General features: G+C 44.9%; 1 protein-coding gene and 1 long non-coding RNA gene across 4 annotated transcripts in view; one reads left to right on the plus strand and one right to left on the minus strand.

The window, feature by feature from the left end:
* The window catches only part of FLT3 (fms related receptor tyrosine kinase 3), a 110,581-nt gene that overhangs the window by 66,195 nt on the left and 24,665 nt on the right, over positions 1-19,721 (plus strand). For both annotated transcript variants that reach the window (XM_017848523.1, XM_017848522.1), the window contains 8 exons: positions 9,603-9,706; positions 10,855-10,963; positions 11,569-11,747; positions 12,852-12,958; positions 13,045-13,177; positions 13,268-13,372; positions 18,534-18,644; positions 19,561-19,714. In XM_017848523.1, coding sequence (XP_017704012.1) covers positions 9,603-9,706; positions 10,855-10,963; positions 11,569-11,747; positions 12,852-12,958; positions 13,045-13,177; positions 13,268-13,372; positions 18,534-18,644; positions 19,561-19,714 — 1,002 coding nt within the window. The remainder of the gene's footprint in view (positions 1-9,602; positions 9,707-10,854; positions 10,964-11,568; positions 11,748-12,851; positions 12,959-13,044; positions 13,178-13,267; positions 13,373-18,533; positions 18,645-19,560; positions 19,715-19,721) is intronic.
* The window catches only part of LOC108512946 (uncharacterized), a 31,053-nt gene that overhangs the window by 7,389 nt on the left and 3,943 nt on the right, over positions 1-19,721 (minus strand). The window lies entirely within an intron of this gene.

Raw genomic sequence — 19,721 nt, forward strand, 5'->3', positions numbered from 1 at the left:
ATAAAATTTATTTTTTAATAAATAAAATGGGTCACACCTGTAATCCCAGCACTTTATGAGGCCAAGGTGGGTGGATCGCTTGAGCCTAGGAGTTTGAGACCAGCCTGGGTAACATGGCAAAATTCCATCTCCACAAAAAATACAAAAATGAGTTGAGTGTGGTGGTGTACACCTTTAGTCCCAGCTACTTGGGAGGCTGAGGTTGGAGGATTGATTGAGTTCAGGTGGTCAAGGCTGCAGTAACCGTGATCACACCACCACACTCCAGCCTGGATGACAGAGCAAAGCCCTGCCTTGAAAAGAAAAAAATAATAATAAAATTAAAACAATTTTTATGTTGATTATATATTAAAATCATAGTATTTTGGATATATTGCACTCAATGAAATCTATTATTCAACTTAATTTCACCTGCTTCCTTTTACTTTATATAGCCAACAGAATTTATAAATGATATGCAAGGCTTGCAGTCATGACTGACATTGTATTTCATTGGCTAGCACTGTTCCAGATGAAGAGTAGGAGTTCTTTTCATCTTGGTTCTGCTACGTGTTTGTTTCATGATTATTGTGCTACTCTTTATACCTAAAAGGAATTTGTACTAAAAGTCCCTTGTTGGGACTTTTAGAATCTCAGTGCAGGGTTTGCATGGAGTTGTCTGCTGTCTGTTACTGAAACCCCCAATGTTCAGAGCATTCATTTTTAAGGTAATTAAGAATTCAGACTGGTCTGGGAGTTGACTGAAACACACTCCCCCAAACTCAGGGTTTGTCAACAGTGGCACTGCTGACATGTTGAGCTGGATAATTCTTTGTTGTGGAGGACTGTCCTGTGCGTTGTAGGATACTTTTCAGCGTCCCTGGCCTCCTCTCAATGGATGCCAGGACCACGTTCCCCTTTCCCAGTGTGACAACCAAAAATATCTCCAGACACTGCCAAATTGAGAAAAATAACCCCTGGCAATTTTTTTTGAGAACCATTGCCTTAGAGGCATCACCCCACAGTCGTCATAAGCTCTTATTCAGAAACATCAAGCTTTTTTTTTTTTTTGAGACAGAGTCTCACTCTGTCGCCTAGACTGAAGTGCAGTGGCACGATCTTGGCTCACCAAAAGCTCCTGGGTTCAAGCAATTCTCCTGCCTCAGCCTCCCGAGTAGCTGGGATTATAGGTGCACGCCACCATGCCCAGCTAATTTTTTGTATTTTAAATAGAGACGGGTTTCTTCATGTTGGCCAGGCTGGTCTTGAACTCCTGACCTCAAGTGATCCAACTGCCTTGGCCTCCCAAAGTGCTGGGATTACAGATGTGAGCCACCGTGCCTGGCCCATCAAGCTTTTAAATGTGGAAGGTTGGGGATTCAGCCCCTCTCTACCCTAGTTGACTTGATTACCACTTGGCTTGTGTTCAGAAGGAAATCAGTACATGACTGTCCCCTCTCTCCTTTGTATCCTATCCCCATGTTAGATAAGCTCTTAGCATTATGGGAATCTCTTCTGAACCTGATTCAAAGAGATAAGAGGTCAATTCAATTTAGTTCAACAAATATGACTTTAATATCCTCTTGATGGGTGTGATGCTGTGAAGGGCTGCCAGAGTGAGTAAGGTAATGTTGCTTTCCCTCTCCCCCCAGAATGTACACAGATTGCCACTGTGCTGGTGATATCTGATATAACCTTTTGAGATTTTACAGAATCGCCAATTGGGGACCGTGTCACTGACATATGGGTCATGGGCCAGTGGGCTGCTTCCTGTAGCTTCATTCCGTGGCCACAATCCATACCCATGACCCCAGGTTGTTATCCTATAGAGGTAGCCAAATGAATGAATTAGGGGAGATCCTGACTCCTATAGCGTTTTGTACCTCACTCATTCCTACTTATCTGGTAACAGAGTTACCTCCTTGTATGTTGCATCTCACCAGGGAGTTTATCAACCCTAAGATTAGGTGTGCTGCCATATTTCTCTATCTTTGGACAATGCCTCGTTCAGTAAGTGTGTGTTTCATATATGAATGAATGCATCATCATATCTGGAATGCAGTTCACAGTGCAGTCTGGGCCAAAGATGAGTCAACAGCATCCTCTTCACTTCAAGGACCACACACGTGGTTCTTAGCACAACACCTAATACTCAGTGTTTATTGTATTGAAAAGTTCTTGAAGAGCTAAGTGTTTGTGCTAATAATGTGCATTGTTGGTAATAATAATGTACCAGGTGTTGTGGGCCACTGACGATGCACAGCAAAGGAAAGATGGGCCCTCCTTCTTCATGAAAAAACGTGCTCAAAATACTGAACAAGAAATGAACAACACAAAATTTGAACACACCTCTGAGTGCTCTAAATTCTTTTTCTTTCCACACGAGGCTCTGTGTTGAGATGGGGATGGCAGACTAGATTACAGTCAGGGGTCATTTACACTTTTCTTTCTTTTTGCTTTTTTTTTTTGGACTAAGTCTCACTCTGTCGCCCAGGCTGGAGTGCGGTGGTGTGATCTTGGCTCACTGCAACCTCTGTCTCCCGGGTTCAAGTGATTCTCCTGCCTCAGCCTCCCTAGTAGCTGAGATTACAGGCATGATCCACCCTGCCCAGTGAATTTTTTTGTATTTTTAGTAGAGACGGGGTTTCGCCATGTTGGCCAGGCTGGTCTTGAACTCCTGACCTCAAATGATATGCCCACCTTGGCCTCCCAAAGTGCTGGGATTACAGGTGTGAACCAGCACGCCCGGCCCTTCCTTTTGCTTTTTTTTTGAGACGGAGTCTTGCTCTGTCGCCCAGGCTAGAGTGCAGTGGCTCAATCTCGGCTCACTGCAGCCTCCATCTTCTAGGTTTAAGTGATTCTCCTGCCTCAGCCTCTTGAGTAGCTGGGACTACAGGCATGCGCTACCCTGCCTGGCTAATTTTTGTATTTTGAGTAGAGACGGGGTTTCACCATCTTGGCCAGGCTGGTCTCGAACTCCTGACCTCGTGATCCACCCGCCTCGGCCTTGCAAAGTGCTGGGATTACGGCCATGAGCCACCTTGCCTGGCTTCTTTTTGCTTTTCAGAGTCAGGGTCTCGCTATGTTGCCCAGGTTGGATTCTAACTCCTGGGCTCAAGTGATCCTCCTGCCTTAGCCTCCTGAGTAGCTGCAACTTGGTGTGTGGCACTGCACCCATCTTTCCTTTTGACTTTTTATTATAGAAAGTTTCAAATTTACTAATAAGTTGAAATAATAGTGCATGAGCATTCTTTACCTACCACCTAGATTCAACAATTTAATTGAGCCGAATTTGGTTTGTGAAGTACAGTATTTTAGTCATGTATCAAGATTTCATAGGCAAAGTGATACAACTTTAAAAAAATCTGTAACCGAAAGGGCCCTGTAATAAGAGTACCCCTGAAAAAACTTTGGTGTGGTCATGGTATGTGCACCAGAAATCTCTCGGCTTCCCCACTTTCATGGCTTCATTTCTCCAATTTACTTCCTCAAATATGACGCCAAAGTTTACTAGGGCTTGCCTTTATATGTTTACATTTTATTAAATTATAACTTTCTAGCCGTCCTGGTGTCCTGGTCCTGATAAAGGTTTCCAGGATATTTCACCCATTCGTTTGTATAATTTAGTATCTCTACAGACTTAATTACAAATACCAAATCTACCTTAGCTTTCTCCGATTTCATGGGGAAAAAAAAGGAATGGGACTGTTGAAATTACTTCGTAACCTCTTCTGAAACCTTCTCCTTAGCCTTGCCTAAGCCTGATGTTTTCCTTGTTCCTGAAATATTTAATTTTCCAACTCTGTGAATCTAAGTTTTGTCCACAGTAGGCACTAACCGAGTGCTTACGGGCTAAACAGCTGTGTGGTGGTCGTTTGGGTTCTGGGTGGTGAGCCAGGGTCCTGCTCAGAAGAACCACAAACTGAAAAGCAGGCTGTCACATGAAATGAGTGACACACAATTACGGAAGATTATGGAGCCTGGGAGAGGAGCTTTTTTTTTTTCCCCTGTTTTCTGAAGGAGTTGAGCCTTGAGCATAGACAGAAAGGAGGGAAAATGAGGGAAAAGTTTGAGTCTAGTGAAATACCAGCAGCTCCTACCTAAATCCCGTTCCTGTTCACTTCTGCAGTTTGAGACAGCATTCCTGGCTGCAGGTCTGCCCAAGACCCCACTCAGTTGTAAGTTATTAACCATATCTTATGAAGCCATTCTGCGAGAATAAAAGATCCTTCTTTGAGTTCTTATCGTGTGCAAAATCCTAGAGGTGTATTACCTCATTTAACCCTCATAATCCCATTTTATGAAATGTGGAAATTGAGGCTAAATTACTTGCCCAGTCACAGAAGGCAAAGCCAACACCCTTTATTCATTCTTTTTTTTCTGAAATTGCCTTAAAAAAAACACCATAATTCCGCCTCCAGAGATAACATTGCAGACTTTTTCTATGTAACCACCATGATAGAAACATACAATGTGGATCTTTGTATAAACATGAAATAATGTACCATTTGTAGTCTGATTTTTCACTTAAAATATATCATGAGCATCTTTCTATATTAATAAGTATGTTGTTATATCTACCTTATTGTTTTAATGGCTGCATAGTATTCCACTTTTTAGAAATTTTTATTTTAACTAACTCCTGTTGATGAGTATCAACTTTACTTTTTTTCCTTTTTCTTTCTTTGAGGTTTTTTTTATTTTGTATTTTTATTTATTATTATTATTTTTTCAGATGGAGTCTCGCCCTGTCGCCCAGGCTGGAGTGCAATGGCATGATCTTAGCTCACTGCAACCTCAAACGCAAGCTTTTCTCCTGCCTTAGCCTCCTGAGTAGCTGGGATTACAGGCGCGCGCCACCGTGCCCAGCTAATTTTTTGTATCTTTAGTAGAGATGGAGTTTCACCATGTTAGCCAGGCTGGTCTTGAACTCCTGACCTCAAGTGATCCTTCTCCTTCAGCCTCCCAAAGTGCTGGGATTGCAGGCGTGAGCCATCGTTCCCAGCCAAGAAACCCCTTTTCTTAGTTGTAACCAGAACACATCATCTTAGACCCCGAGACACTGTTTCACTGTAAACTCAAATGTCCTGACATCCGTCTCCTGTCAGCTGGCCATTTATAGAAAACCCCTAGGCGAAAGAGGAAGCTTTGCATCTCCCAATCAGCCTAACTGGTTAGTCCCCTTGGAATTCCCATGGGGTCAGGACACAGTTGTCATTGTAGTTGTCATTGTTTCCAGGGTTAACTGTCGTAAGCACGAGGAAAGGTAGTTTAAAGTGATCTGTATATTCAGTTTTGTGTTCCTGCTGTTTATGTGACCAATTTCCTACCTGGTGTTTGTTCAGAAGAGTGAAAAATATTTCAGGTGCTATCTCTTCTAAACTGTGGCAAACCACACTCTGTTAAGACAGCACAGAAGACTGAGGAAGAAGAACGTTTATGAAACATTTTGCTTTGGTCTGCCTCATGAGAAGTAATTGTACTGGTCATTTCTTTTTCCACTGAATTGACTGGTGTCTCTGACATGGTCCCTGGTGAGCCACACTGGCTTTATTACCTCCTCTCTTCTCCTTTTTCAGGGTCTTTGGCCATAGTCCAGAGAGAATCACACTTTCCCTGTTAGAAGCTCACGTCTTTCTTCTCTTGGGCCACTTCCATGCCAGCCTCTTCCACACTGCCTTCCTGAGGTCGGGCACCGGCATGGAGCTCTGTTTCCTCTTCTCCTCCCTAGGGTTGTAATCTGGCTTTCCCCTGATCTTTCTATTGTCTCCACTTCACCAGTGATTTCCTCCTTTTTGTCCAGAAATAGGTCAGGATAAGAAATTCCTCTTTTTTACTTCTTTAGGCTTCTTGTTAACAAAGTAAAACAAGGTTAAACACCTTATTCAATGCTCAGCCTTTTTTTTGAGTCTGGGTCTTGCTCTGTTGCCCAGGCTGGAGTACAGTGGCTCCAGCGATTCCCCTACCTCGGCCTCCCGAGTAGCTGGGACCACAGGTGTGTGCCATCGCACCCAGCTAATTAAAAAAATAAAAATCTGTAGAGACAAGGTCTCGCCATGTTGTCCAGGCTGATCTCGAACTCCTGGGCTCAAATAATGCATCCTCCTTGGCCTCTCAGAGTGCTGGGATTACAGATGCGAGCCCCTGCACCCACCCAAAGGTCAACTTTTAACTGCCTGAAATTCCGATAGGTCAGAGAGATGAATTCTCTCGTTCACAACACACAGTCAGAATTACCTTGGCTTAGGAGTTCAGGGCACAGAACATTGGTGTCACACAAACATGGGCTCAAAAGCTGCAATTACGCAGTGGCATTTTGTGGATTTTTTTTGTAGAGATGGGATCTTACTAGGTTGCCCAGGCTGGTCTCAAACTTCTGGCCTCAAGCAGTCCACCCACCTCAGCCTCCCAAAGTGTTGGGATCACAGGCATGTTTTGAGTCTTGGGGACCAACTGGGATTCTCTTCTCCTCTTTATCTTGTGTATCCAATCCAGCCCCTGCCATTTCTTTTTTTCTGGTGCCTCTTGGGTTTGCTCTTTTCTCTCCTTTCCCATTCTCTTACATTAAACAACACTCCTCTTGTCGTGCTCCAAAACCTCAAATCTGAACTTTTACTTCTCCTATCGCAGAAACTTCCCACACTCTAACTGCTTATTAACCCTCTACCTTCACCATCAAATTGTAAATTCTGTGAGAACAGAAACCCAGTTTTTTGAATTTGCTGTTGTGTCCTCAATTACCATCACAAACACGTTCTAACATTGACAGTTGAATGAATGAATGAATGAATGAATGAGTTCTTGAATTGCTACAACTGCCTTTAAAATTCCAGTAAACTTTTGCTGCCATCAGCAGGTGAATATAAAACACTGTTCATAGGCCAAGGCACCATGACTCATACCTGTTATCCCAGCACTTTGGGAGGCCAAGGTGGGAGGATGGCTTGAGGCCAGGAGTTTGAGACCAGCCTGGGCAACATAGTGAGACCCCATCTCCACAGAAAAATTACATAAAATAAAATAAAATAAAATAAAATTAAGGCTAGGTGCAGTGGCTCATGCCTGTAATCCCAGCACTTTTGGAGGCCAAGGAGAGTGGATCACACGAGGTCAGGAATTCAAGACGAGCCTGGCCAACATGGTGAACCCCATCTCTACGAAAAATACAAAAATTAGCAGGCGTGGTGGTGTGCACCTGTAATCCCACCTACTTGGGAGGCTGAGGCAGGAGAATCACTTGAACCCAGGAGGCAGAAGTTGCAGTGAGCCAAGATCGTGCCACTGAACTCCAGCCTGGGTGACAGAGCGAGACTCCATCTCAAAAAAAAAAAAAAGTTTATTGCAATGCTCAGGGCAGTATGCACTGTTATAGAAAATAAGCAATTTGTGTTTTTAAAACGTATAATTCATCCCACCACTTTGGGAGACTGAGGCAGGCGGATCACGAGGTCAAGAGACCGAGATCACCCTGGCCAATATGGTGAAAGCCCATCTCTTCTAAAACTACAAAAAATTAGCCAGGTGTGGTGGCGGGCACCTGTAATTCCAGCTATTCAGGAGGCTGAGGCAGGAGAATTGCTTGAACCTGGGAGGTGGAGGTTGCAGTAAACCGAGATTGTGCCACTGCACTGCAGCCTGGGTGACAGGGTGAGACTCTGTATCAATCAATCAATAAATACATAAATAAAATAAGTAAATAAAATACTGTTCATGATATTCTGCTCCCGTGAGAGGCTCGCTGCTCCTCCTCACTGCGGCCCTATGGCTTCCTGTCTGGCACCTTCAGTTGCTCCTTTGTCTCCTCCTTAGATGCCTTCTCTTTTGCCCTCTTACCAAAACCAACTCATTTGTGAGGATCCAGCTCAAGCTCTACCTCCTCTGTGAAGCCCCTGAACCTTTCCCACCAACACAGACCTCTGCCTTCTTTGATCATCTGCTGGTCTTCAGTTTAATGCTTTAACGATTCCACTTGTATGGATCCTGTCTACCCACCCAGTTTAAGTATCTTTGAAGATAGCTATACTTTTTAGGTCTTTTGCATCCTCCACACTTCTCGTCTAAAGCTGCGTCCACTCTGACTCGTCTTCCTAACCTGCCAGGCAGGGTCTTTTTGTTTTTTAAACTTTAAGTAGGCTAGGTTGGGCATGGTGGCTCATGCCTGTAATCCCAGCACTTTGGGAGGCTGAGGCAGATGGATCATGAGATCAGGAGATCGAGACCATCCTGGCTAACACGGTGAAACCCCATCTCTACTAAAAATTACAAAAAATTAGCCGGGCGTGGTGGCGGGCACCTGTATTCCCAGCTACTCGGGAGGCTGAGGCAGGAGAATGGCGTGAACCCGGGAGGCGGAGCTTGCAGTGAGCCAAGATCGTGCCACTGCACTCCAGCCTGGGCGATAGAGCAAGACTCCGTCTCAAGAAAACAAACAAACAAACAAACAAACAAACAAAACAAAAAACTTTAAGTAGGCTATGTGGAGGTCGAGTTAGATATCTTCGGAACAAGCCTTAGATATCTTTTTCCGTTTGAAGGGAATTTTTTTTCTTTTTCTCCAATTTTGTTACTGTGAGTGCATGAAGGCATATTCAACAGCTCCTTGCTCCCCTGCCTCTCCTGCACCATCCAACATCTCACTGCAGTATTCAGCAACCCACAGGCCTGCTGGGCATGGTGGACAGTCCCCAAGATCAGGTTATCCATTTCAAAATATCGAGTGGTTGATGAGTGCTCCAAGTAGGCACTAGAGCCTGTGAGAGCACTCAGAAGTTTCTGCACAAGCTCAGTGGATTTGAGCCCTCATCATGGTTCATTGCTATGTGAGTCAAGGGTTGGTCATAGGTCCTGCCTTGGACCATCATTTCAGGAAGCAGGGCAGCTACAGCAGCAGTCCTCAACGTTTTTAGCACCAGGGATCCATTTTGTGGAAGACAGTTTTTCCATAGATTGGGGGTAGGGGTTTGTTTTGGGATGAAACTGTTCCACCTCAGATCGTCAGGGATTAGATTCTCATAAGGAACACACAACCTAGATCCCTGGTATTGCAATTCACAGTAGGGTTTGTGCTCCTGTGAGACTTTAATTCCTCTGCTGCTCTGACAGGAGGCGGTAAAGCTGGCTTGCCTGCTGCTCACTTCCTGCTGTGTGGCCCCGTTCCTAATGGGCCATGGACAGGTACCAGTCTGCGGCCAGGGGGTTGGGGACCTCTGAACTACAGGCTCCTCCACCTGCACAAGATCTGAGAAGTCAGACTATCCAGAACAAGAGGGGCAGGAACTTCCTTGTCTCACTGAGGATCTTCGGTCACTCCCAACTCTCAGTGGGGATTTGACTCACATGGTGATCATCTTAAAATGCAGATTCTGAGTCAGTGATTTGAGATGGGACCTGAAATCTTGCAATTGTAACAAGCTCCCAGATGATACCAATGGCGATGTTGATGCTGCCTGTCTGTGGACCACACTTTGAGTAGCAAGGGTCTAGAATATGGACATCTCCTTTTCCAGTGAACTTTAGCAAGTAAGGAGCATTTCAAGGAAGACTCCTCCCATGCACACTGTCATTAGTTGCAGCATCTCTTGTAGCAATCAGGCTAAATCTGTCTTTAATTCTTTTTCAAACAGCATATCCAAGTTTTGCAATCATAAGCACCAGCCAGGAGAATATATATTCCATGCAGAAAATGGTGATGCCCAATTTACCAAAATGTTCACGCTGAATATAAGAAGTAAGTTAAATTGCCAAGAATTTAATTTTTATTTTTTAATTCCTTAATTCTTTATTAGTCTTAACTAGGAAGAGCTAAGTAATGGCTTAGAAGGGGTATTAAAACTGTTTTTGTATGCTGAAGTGTTTTGAAATTTTACTCTCATATCTGCTGCCATTGATCATATATCTCTTTATTTTTTATGTTATTTTGTTTTGTTTCATTTTTAACACCAGGTCTCACTCTATCATGTAGTCTGGGGTGCCATGGCACAATCATAGATCCCCATAGCTTCAAATTCCTGGGCTCAAGTGATCCTCCTAAGCCACCTGAGTAGCTGGGACTAAGGCACGGTCCCCCATGCTTAGCTAATTTTAAAACTATTTTTGTAGAGAGGGGGCCTCCCTTTGTTGCCCAGGTTGATCTCAAACTCCTGGCCTCAAGGGATCCTCATACCTTGGCCTCCCAAAGTGCTAGGATTACAGGCGAGAGCCACTGCACCTGGCCATATATCTCTTTCTGTGTGTATCCTCAGAGGCTGAAAGACTTATTTCACATTGTCTCTGAATATGAATTAGTGTTGTGACTTTATTAATTTTAGTATTTTGAAAGGGCATGTTAAGGAAAGGCTGAAAGTCATTTTATCTCTCATTTATTTGTTTTTAATAATTTTCATTTCTTTGGCTTACAAAACAATGAGAAGTCCAACTTCTCCTGAAGCTAAGAATCATTTTAAGGCATGCAAGCAGGTGGAGGTCTGTACCTCAGCTCTCTCCAGGGGGAGGCTGGCAATGGAAAAATAGTGTGTAGCAGAGAGGTGTCAAGGCTGCCCAACCAGAAGGTTGCATGGCAAGGAGGAAAGAAGAAATTACCGGAGGTCTGGAGTCATTCTGAATGAGACATCCTCCCAGAAGCACAAACTGCCCTGGAGTAAATGGGTAGCCTGTACTGTAGGCAACTTTGAAACTATTTCCAGAAAGTGCCATGCTCCATGAGCTTATTTTATTTTATTATTTTCAGAGACAAGGTCTTGCTATGTTGCCCAGGCTCGTCTTGAACTCCTCGGCCCAAGTGATCCTCCCACCTTGGCTTCACAAAGTGTTGGTATTATAGGAGCGAACCACTCTGCCCAGCCAGTGAGCTTATTTCACACGTTTTCTTTTCTGTAGGGAAACCTCAAGTGCTCGTGGAAGCATCAGCGAGTCAGGCGTCCTGTTCCTCGGATGGATATCCATTACCGTCTTGGACCTGGAAGAAGTGTTCAGACAAGTCTCCCAAGTAATAAGAACATTGATGTCTCTTATAATGGAAGAACATAAAACTCTGACATATTGACTCTTTCATGAGCACAGTTTAAGAAGAAATGATGAAATATTTAAAATACTAATGTAGGCCGGGCTACGGTGCTCAGCCTGTATAAATTTCCCAGGACACTTATGGATGAGGCCCAAGACGGCGCGGATCACATGATAGGTTCAGAAATCCCAGAGAGATACGAGGACAATCCTGGCTAACACGGTGAAACCCCTCTCATACTAAAAACGACCAAAAAACTAGCGGGGCGGAGTGGCTGGGCACCTGTAATCCAGGCTACTCGGGCAGGCTGAGCAGGAGAAATGGCAGTGGAATCCCAGGAGCGGAGCTTGCAGTGAGCTGAAGATCGGCCCACTAGACCACTCCAGCCTGCGGCTGACAGAGCGCGGCTCCGTCATCAAAAAAAAAAAAAATGCTAATGTTCTCAATCAACCATAATTCTCAATGGTCATAGATTGTTTCTGATAGCTTATACTGGATGAATCTCTTTTAGAACTCGCTGCAGAAACCCCGACTTCCCATCTGATGACAGCTCACTTGTCTAAAGTCTTTGCCATTTTTTTTTCCAGCTGCACAGAAGAGATCCCAGAAGGAGTCTGGAATAGAAAGGCTAACAGAAAAGTGTTTGGACAGTGGGTGTCGAGCAGCACTCTAAACATGAGTGAGGCCACAAAAGGGTTCCTGGTCAAGTGCTGTGCATACAATTCCCTTGGCACATCTTGTGAGACGATCCTTTTAAACTCTCCAGGTACAATAGTTGCTATTGTAATACTCCACCATCAGGAATTCCCCACTAGAAGTTAGTCTCCATCGCTGACTTTTACTTGGGGAATTTTACCGGAGAGTATAGGGTCAGTGTGTGAGAAAAGGTTTCTTGAGTCAGGCAAGAATCCCCAGACAGACTGTTTCGCAGGTTGGGGCGGAGTCCTGCCTGTGCCTTCGTGACTTATCTGTCACAGTGATGGGGAGAAGCAGAAACTCCCGGTGTGGCGAATCTCCATGCAAAGATCTAACTTTAGAGAGACAGATTTTGTCACTTGGAGTCTCTGTCATTTTCCCATTTGATTAGCTTCCTTATTTGTCCTTATCCTGCTGTTTTATAATTTTGGTTTGCTTTTAGAGCCCTCCTAAGTTAAACAATTCTGAAACCTGGCTGCCCACCCTAATAATTAGGATCACCAGCCTCACAAAACTGACTTCTCCACTTTTATGTGAGACCTTCATAAAAGGGATATGAACTTCTTTTTTCTCTGATTTGTACCTCCTGTAGGTTTAAATCCATGGTTTTTGTTGTTGTTGTTGTTTTTGAGATGGAGTCTCGCTCTGTCGCCCAGGCTGGAGTGCAATGGCGTGATCTTGGCTCACTGTAACCTCTGCCTCCAGGGTTCAAGCGATTCTCCTGCCTCAGCCTCCCAAGTAGCTGGGATTACAGGCACCTGCCTCCACGCCCAGCTAATTTTTGTATTCTTTTGTAGAGATGGGGTTTCACCATGTTGCCTGGGCTGGTCTTTAATTCTTGGATTCAAGTGATCCTCCCACATTGGCCTCCCAAAGTGCTGGGACTGCAGGCGTGAGCCATCGTGCCTGGCCCAGATGTAATTCTTGTAACCCTAGTAAATGGTTTTAAAGAATGGATTCAGAATAATCTGCAATTTCTAGGGAGGAAACGTGTCCTTTACAGAGACATTGCCTGATTGTCTGTGGGGAGTAGAGTATATGCAGAATGGTTGTGAGGACTGACAATGATTATTACTGAAACAGGATGTGAGAGATTATAATGAGTTGTCCACTATTTATAAAGTCACACAGGAATTCTGTTTCATCATCGCTGAGTGACACTCTTTTGTTGCAGGCCCCTTCCCTTTCATCCAAGACAGCATCTCATTCTATGCAACAATTGGTGTTTGTCTCCTCTTCATTGTCATTTTAACCATGCTGATTTGTCACAAGTACAAAAAGGTAAAAGCAAAGGTAAAAATTCAGTGTTCTTTCCTCCATCTGCAGAACGGCCTATTCCTAACTGACTCATCATTTCATCTCTGAAGCAATTTAGGTATGAAAGCCAGCTACAGATGGTACAGGTGACTGGCTCGTCAGATAATGAGTACTTCTACGTTGATTTCAGAGAATATGACTATGATCTCAAATGGGAGTTTCCAAGAGAAAATTTAGAGTTTGGTAAGAGTGGAATGTGCCAAATGTTTCTGCAGCATTTCGTTTCCATTGGGAAATCTTTACGATGCACGTACTCACCATTTGTCTTTGCAGGGAAGGTGCTGGGATCAGGTGCTTTTGGAAAAGTGATGAACGCAACAGCTTATGGAATTAGCAAAACAGGAGTCTCAATCCAGGTTGCGGTCAAAATGCTGAAAGGTACAGTATAGTGGAAGAACAGCAACAAAGATGCACAAAAATAGGAGGCACAGTTTCCCACCCATGCCTTCTTCTCTTTTCCATCCTTTCAATGGTTACTGTTTGCCATGTTTCGAGGCTAAAAATGGAGTGGATTGGGATGAGTGTCAACCCAGTCATGAATACAAAATTCAAGTCATAAGTACAAAACTCCACCTCTTCTTCCACTTCTCTCTTTGTTTATTTTTATTTTATTTTATTTTATTGAGATAGGGTCTCACTCCGTCACCTAGGCTGGAGTACAGCAGTGTGATCATGGCTCACTGCAGCCTCAGGCTCCTCAGCAGCTGGGGATACAGGCGCGCACCACCACGCTCAGCTGATTTTTGTATTTTTGGTGAAACGGGGTTTCACCATGTTGCCTAGGCTGATCTGAGCTCAAGCTATCTGCCCGCCTCGGCCTCCCAAAGTGCTGGGATTACAGGTGTGAGCCACTGTGCCAGGCCTATTTAGCTTTTATAGGCTTTGATATTTGGGGATACAGTTGCCACAGGCAGAAGTTCTTTCTTACGTCTGTGTTGTTGTTGTTTTGTTTTATTTTTAGAGACAGGATCTTGCTCTGTTGCCCAGGCTAGAGTGCTGTGATCATAACTCACTGCAACTTCGACCTCCTTGGCTCAAGCGATCCTCTCACCTCAGCCTTATGGGAGTGTGCCAATACAATTGGCTAATTTTTTTTTTTTTTTTTGTAGAGATGGTGTCTCACCATATTGCCCAGGCTGGTTGCAAACTCCCGGCTCAAGTGAGGCTGCCTTGGCCTCCTAAAGTGCTGGAATTACAGGTGTGGGTTGAAACAGACTCTGGGTAGGACAGTAAATTGGGGCCCTTCGTATCCTCACTTCATTGCTCCATCCATTCCGATCTGGCGTCCAGCCCCATGGTTGGCCTCCCCATTACTACTGCTGACTCAGCAAAAGCACCTCCAGCTGGCTCTCTTGCTAAGGTCAACAGTGACCTCAAACCAAGCCTACTAGACATTTGTCAGTCCTCATTACTTGATTGTTCAGCATGAATTGATGCTGTTGACTCTTCTCTCCATCTAGAAACTTTCTTTCTTTGGGTTTTGTGTCGCTGTATTCTGGTTTTCCTCCCACCCCTCTGCCCTTCTCAGTCCTTTGTGAGCTCATCTTCTTCCATCCAGCTTTTGTTTTTGTGGCTGTTTTTGAAACACAGCCTTGCTCTGTCACCCAGGCTGGAGTTCAGTGATGTGATCTCAGCTCACTGCAACCTCCACTTCCCAGGCTCAAGCCATCCTCCCACTTCAGGCTCCTGAGTAGGGGGAACTACAGGCTTATGCCACCATGCCTGGCTAATTATTGTATTTTTGGTAGAGATGGGGCTTTGCCATGTTGCCTAAGCTCCATCCAGCTTTTTAGGGGACATCCCTGTAGGCTTGCTCCTGTACCGCCTTGCATTTCTGCTCCACACACTCAACACAGTCCATCCCCACTATGCCCATGATGTCCTCCCATACACCAATGGCCCTCATGCTTGCATCTCGCTTCGGAGCTTCAGGTTCATATATTAAATGTTTGGATGTCTCAAAGTTCCCTTTAACACAGTGTATCCAAGGTGAATTCCCCTAACCCTGGCCCTGTACCAGCAGTCCTCTCTGTGACTGGTAATGAACGCCAGTGAATAAATAATCACATTCTATATAGTTGGGCACACTAGAAACTCGTGACTTTTCCTTGACACCTTCCTCTTTCTAACACCATGTGAGCCAATCCTATGAGGTTTCCGCTTAGTGTCTCTTGATTCCATCCTCGTCCCTCCGTCTCTATTACTACCACCCTAGTTCAAGGCTGTCTCCTGGACGAAAGCTTCCAAAGCAAGTTCCTGTATCCACTCTTGCCTCCCTTTGGTTTCTCCATGCTGAGGTCCAAGTGACAGTGATGGAAGGCTAAGCAGATCAAATGGCTTTCCTACTTCGCATTTCCTCCACCACCTGCATGGCTAGGCCGCCGCTGCCTCCCCACCTCTTGCTCTCAGCACCCAGAGCACTGGCCTTCTTTCAGTTCCCCCAGCACTGTCCTCCCGCCCACTGTGGGGCCTTTGCACAAGTGGATCCTTCTGCTTCCCCTTCCCCTTTCATGTAGGTATCTCCCACTGCAACCTCAGATCTCAGCTTAAACACCACTTCCTCTGTCTCACACCACAGACAATATTGAAGCCCTTGCAATGTGCGACGTTAACTCTCTGCAGACTTTCCCCCACAGAATCCGTCACCTTTGTCACGACATGTGTTTAATATCCAGTTGCTGTCCCATCTGTCCAGTAGCCCCTGTGCCTCATGAGGGCAGGGTCTGTGTCTGTGGTGCTGTGCTCTCTCCTTTTTCGACCTCTGCGCACTCTTTCACAACCCTCGGCACCGTTCTCCTCCCGCTCCACCATGGCCAGCTCCAGTTTTTCTTCAGGACTCAGTTTAGACATTGAATGCTCCTTTCCTCACCCCTCCAAGGCTAAGGTAGCTGTCCCTTTTGACCCTGCATAACCCCTACATTCCTTTGCCAGTTTGCATTTTTTCTTTTTCTTTTCTTTTTTTTTTTTTTGAGATAGGGTCTCAGTCTGTCACCCAGGCTGGAGTGCAGTGGAGTGATCATAGCTCAATGCAAGCTTGAAGTCCTGGGCTGAAGTGATGGTCTGTCCACAGCCTTTCCAGTAGCTGGAACTACACGCATGCACCACCACGCCCAGCTAATTTTTATTTTATTTTATTTTTAAGTAGAGATGAGCTCTCGCTATTTTGCCCAGGCGGGTCTCGAACTCCTGGGTACCAGCAATTCTCCCGCTTGCCTCAGCCTCCCAGGATGTTGGGATTACAGGCCCACATCTTGCCTGCCATATTGCATTTATGGCACTGTATTGTAATGGCTTATTTACTTCTCTGCCTTCTCCAGGAGACTCTAAACTCCAGGAAGACAAGAGTTGTGTCTTGTTTAGCCTTCATTCCCCAGTGTCTAGGATATTGGCTCTTACACAGTAGGCACTCAATAAATACTTATTGAATGACTGAATGAAAGAGGTAATGGTATATGAAAGTACTTAGAAGAAGCAAAGCATGCCGAAAAATATAAGATATTATTTTAGCCATGAGGAATAGGACATGAACAAGTGAAAGCCCCGGATCCCTGTCCAGCGTGAAGCTGAAGACATGACGTATTCCGGGGTCCCAGTGCCCACAGGAAATCCCACCCCCAAGCCAAAATCTTGGAAACAAGGATACCCCGAGAGCTTGCCCAAGCCAAACTAGAGGATGTCAGCACTGGAGAAGGCTGCTATAAAGGTTAGGATGCCCTCCTGCACAAAATAATGGAATCTGGAAATCGAACCAAATCTTCATTGAATGTAAAGAAGAGTTAGTATATCTGGAAGAAAAAATCCGTTCACAGAGGGGTGGTGCCTGGAGCCTGGAGTGGGAAGTCCAGAGACCCTGCCCTTGCCCCTGTGGCTGCCCGGGCTCCCCTGACCAACTGCACATCAGCCACAATGACAGGACCCCTGGATTCCACGGTGACTTTCCTTGCACTGTGCTTCTAAGCCAGGTTATGAGTACAGTTTGCTGAGCTCTCTAGAATTCTCCCTAGAGAGAGAATGCATTGGCCAACCAATATGTTCCAGCCTGCTTGGCAGTTTTATTTCTCAATGTCAATTAATGGGTCTCTTGAGCACTTGGTAGTGGGAATTAGTTCTCTTTGACCTCCTCCCATTGGGCTTGCTGGCAAATCTAATGTTCTAGACCTGAGGGCCACGGGTTAGAGTCAACCACGCTCATGACACTGCTATCTTATCTCTCTCTGACTATGACAAATCCAAGAGTTCAAACAAACAAAAAGCGTATTTCTCCCTTCTGTTAACTTGTACTGAGGAAGAAAAGCATGTGTTATTATTTTGCTTGCTAGTTTTGAGGGCCAACTGTAAGGATTTTTATTTTGGTAGGTAGAGGAAAGTCCTGTTGAAAGGTGTGTCACCAGATTCAACATTTATACTGTAGCCTTTGTTTTGTTTTGTTTGAGACAGAGTCTCACCTGTCACCCAGGCTGGAGTGGTGCAGGGGCTCGATCTCAGCTCACTGCAACCTCCGCCTCCCCAGTTCAAGGGATTCTCTTGCCTCAGCCTCCTGAGTAGCTGGAATTACAGGTGCGCACCAGCATGCCCAGCTAATTTTTTGTATTTTTAGTAGAGACACCATGTTGGCCACCATGTTGGCCAGGTTGGTCTTCAACTCCTGACCTCAAGTGATCCACCCGCCTTGGCCTCCCAAAGTGTTGGGATTACAGGTGTGAGCCACTGCGCCCAACCCTATACTACACTCTGAATTCTGCCTTAGGCTGAGCATGGTGGCTCATACCTGTATTCCCAGCACTTTGGGAGGCGGAGTTGGGAGGAGTGCTTGAGTCTAGGAGTTCGAGACCAGCCTGGGCAACATGGTGAGACCCCATCTCTACAAGAAATAAAAAAAATTAGCAGGGCATGATGGTCTGCGCTTATAGTACCAGTTACTTGGAGGACTGAGGTAGGAGGATCCCTTGGGCCCAGGAGGCAGAGGCTACAGTGAGCTGAGATTGCGCCACTGCACTCCAGCCTGGGTGACAGAGTGAGACCCTGTGTCAAAAAAAAAAAAAAAAAAAAAAGAAAGAAAGAAAACGAAAAGGAGAAATTCTGTCTTAAAGCACAGGATATTTTTTGTTTATTTATTTATTTATTTTGAGATGGAGTTTCACTGTTGTTGCCCAGGCTGAAGTGCAATGGTGTGATCTCAGCTAGCTGCAACCTCTGCCTCCCACGTTCAAGCAATTCTCCAGCCTCAGTCTCCCAAGTAGCTGGGATTACAGGTGCCTGCCACCACACCCGGCTAATTTTTGTATTTTTAGTAGAGACGAGGTTTCACCATATTGGCCAGGCCAGTCTCAAACTCCTGACCTCAAGTGATCTACCCACCTTGGCCTCCCAAAGTGCTGGGATTACAGGCATGAGCCACCATGCCTGGCTTCTCTCATAATTTTGAATTTAAGTAAATAATGCAGATTGACTCTAAGCTGAGAAAATTTTAATTTATTTAATGACATGAAATTTGTATTTTACTTGAGTTTTATGTTTTTAATGCTCCTTTCTTTGACAGAAAAAGCAGACAGCTCTGAAAGAGAGGCACTCATGTCAGAACTCAAGATGATGACCCAGCTGGGAAGCCATGAGAATATTGTGAACCTGCTGGGGGCGTGCACGCTGTCAGGTAACCCACTTCCACGAAAATCAGCTCATCAAAAAGACTGTAGCCTGATGACAAAGAGGATGTTTGTTCTCTCTCTCTTTTTAATTCTTTGCCTTTTCTCAGTCACAGTGTGAACTCTCAAACCCAAGTGAAATTAGACACTGAGCACTCTGTAAATCAGAGGGGTCAAAATAAAGAATGCCTCATTCACCTGCTTTGTCGGGATATATTGCATAATTCTCACTTGCTTAAAACAAAAACAGCAACCTTGCAAGTACATTTGGTGGTGTCTGTGCTTCTCCCCCAGCTTGGAAGCTGGTGCACAGGCGTGGTGAGAGTGGTTACAGAGCCTGGCCACTGCCCCAGTTGGGCTGCCGTCAAATATGGCACAGCCCAGCTAGGATATCAGACTTTACTTTCCCAGAATTCTCTGGGGGCATGCCCTCTGATCCTCTCCCTTCTGCCTAGAAATGCCCAAATGATGTGCCCAAGGTTCATTCTTTCTGCAGCAGCAGGCCTGGGGCTGGTACTGAAGGAAAGAAAAAAGAAGAAAGTGAATCTGAGAGAGGACTGGGAATATATTTCTCCCTTCTCAAGCAAATTAGCATATAGTTACCAAGTGTTCACCTATAATACACAGCTAGAACATTACTTTCCGTTGCAAACTGGAGAATCCAGGAGGCCAGTGGTATTGGTGAGGCCACATGTACAAACAAGGGCTACAGAGAAAGTCAAGAAGATGATGCTTTCCAAAGGAATTTGAGCAAAAGCTGAAACTGAATTTAAAGTATAAGAAGAGATAGGCTCAGAAAAAGTTGTACTGTCCCCAAGTCGGTAGAGAACTGAGCCCTCTTAAGAGTATGTTGTCTGTTACATAGACTTCTGAAATAACAGTTTGCTTTGTGTATGCCTATAATTGAAACTGTAACTATTTCAGGACCAATTTACTTGATTTTTGAATATTGTTGCTATGGTGATCTTCTCAACTATCTAAGAAGTAAAAGAGAAAAATTTCACAGGACTTGGACAGAGATTTTCAAGGAACACAATTTCAGTTTTTACCCCACTTTCCAAACACATCCAAATTCCAGGTAAGAG

This window comes from Rhinopithecus bieti, unplaced genomic scaffold, assembly GCF_001698545.2.
Source record: "Rhinopithecus bieti isolate Rb0 unplaced genomic scaffold, ASM169854v2 scaffold_28547, whole genome shotgun sequence".
Lineage (NCBI taxonomy): Eukaryota > Metazoa > Chordata > Mammalia > Primates > Cercopithecidae > Rhinopithecus > Rhinopithecus bieti.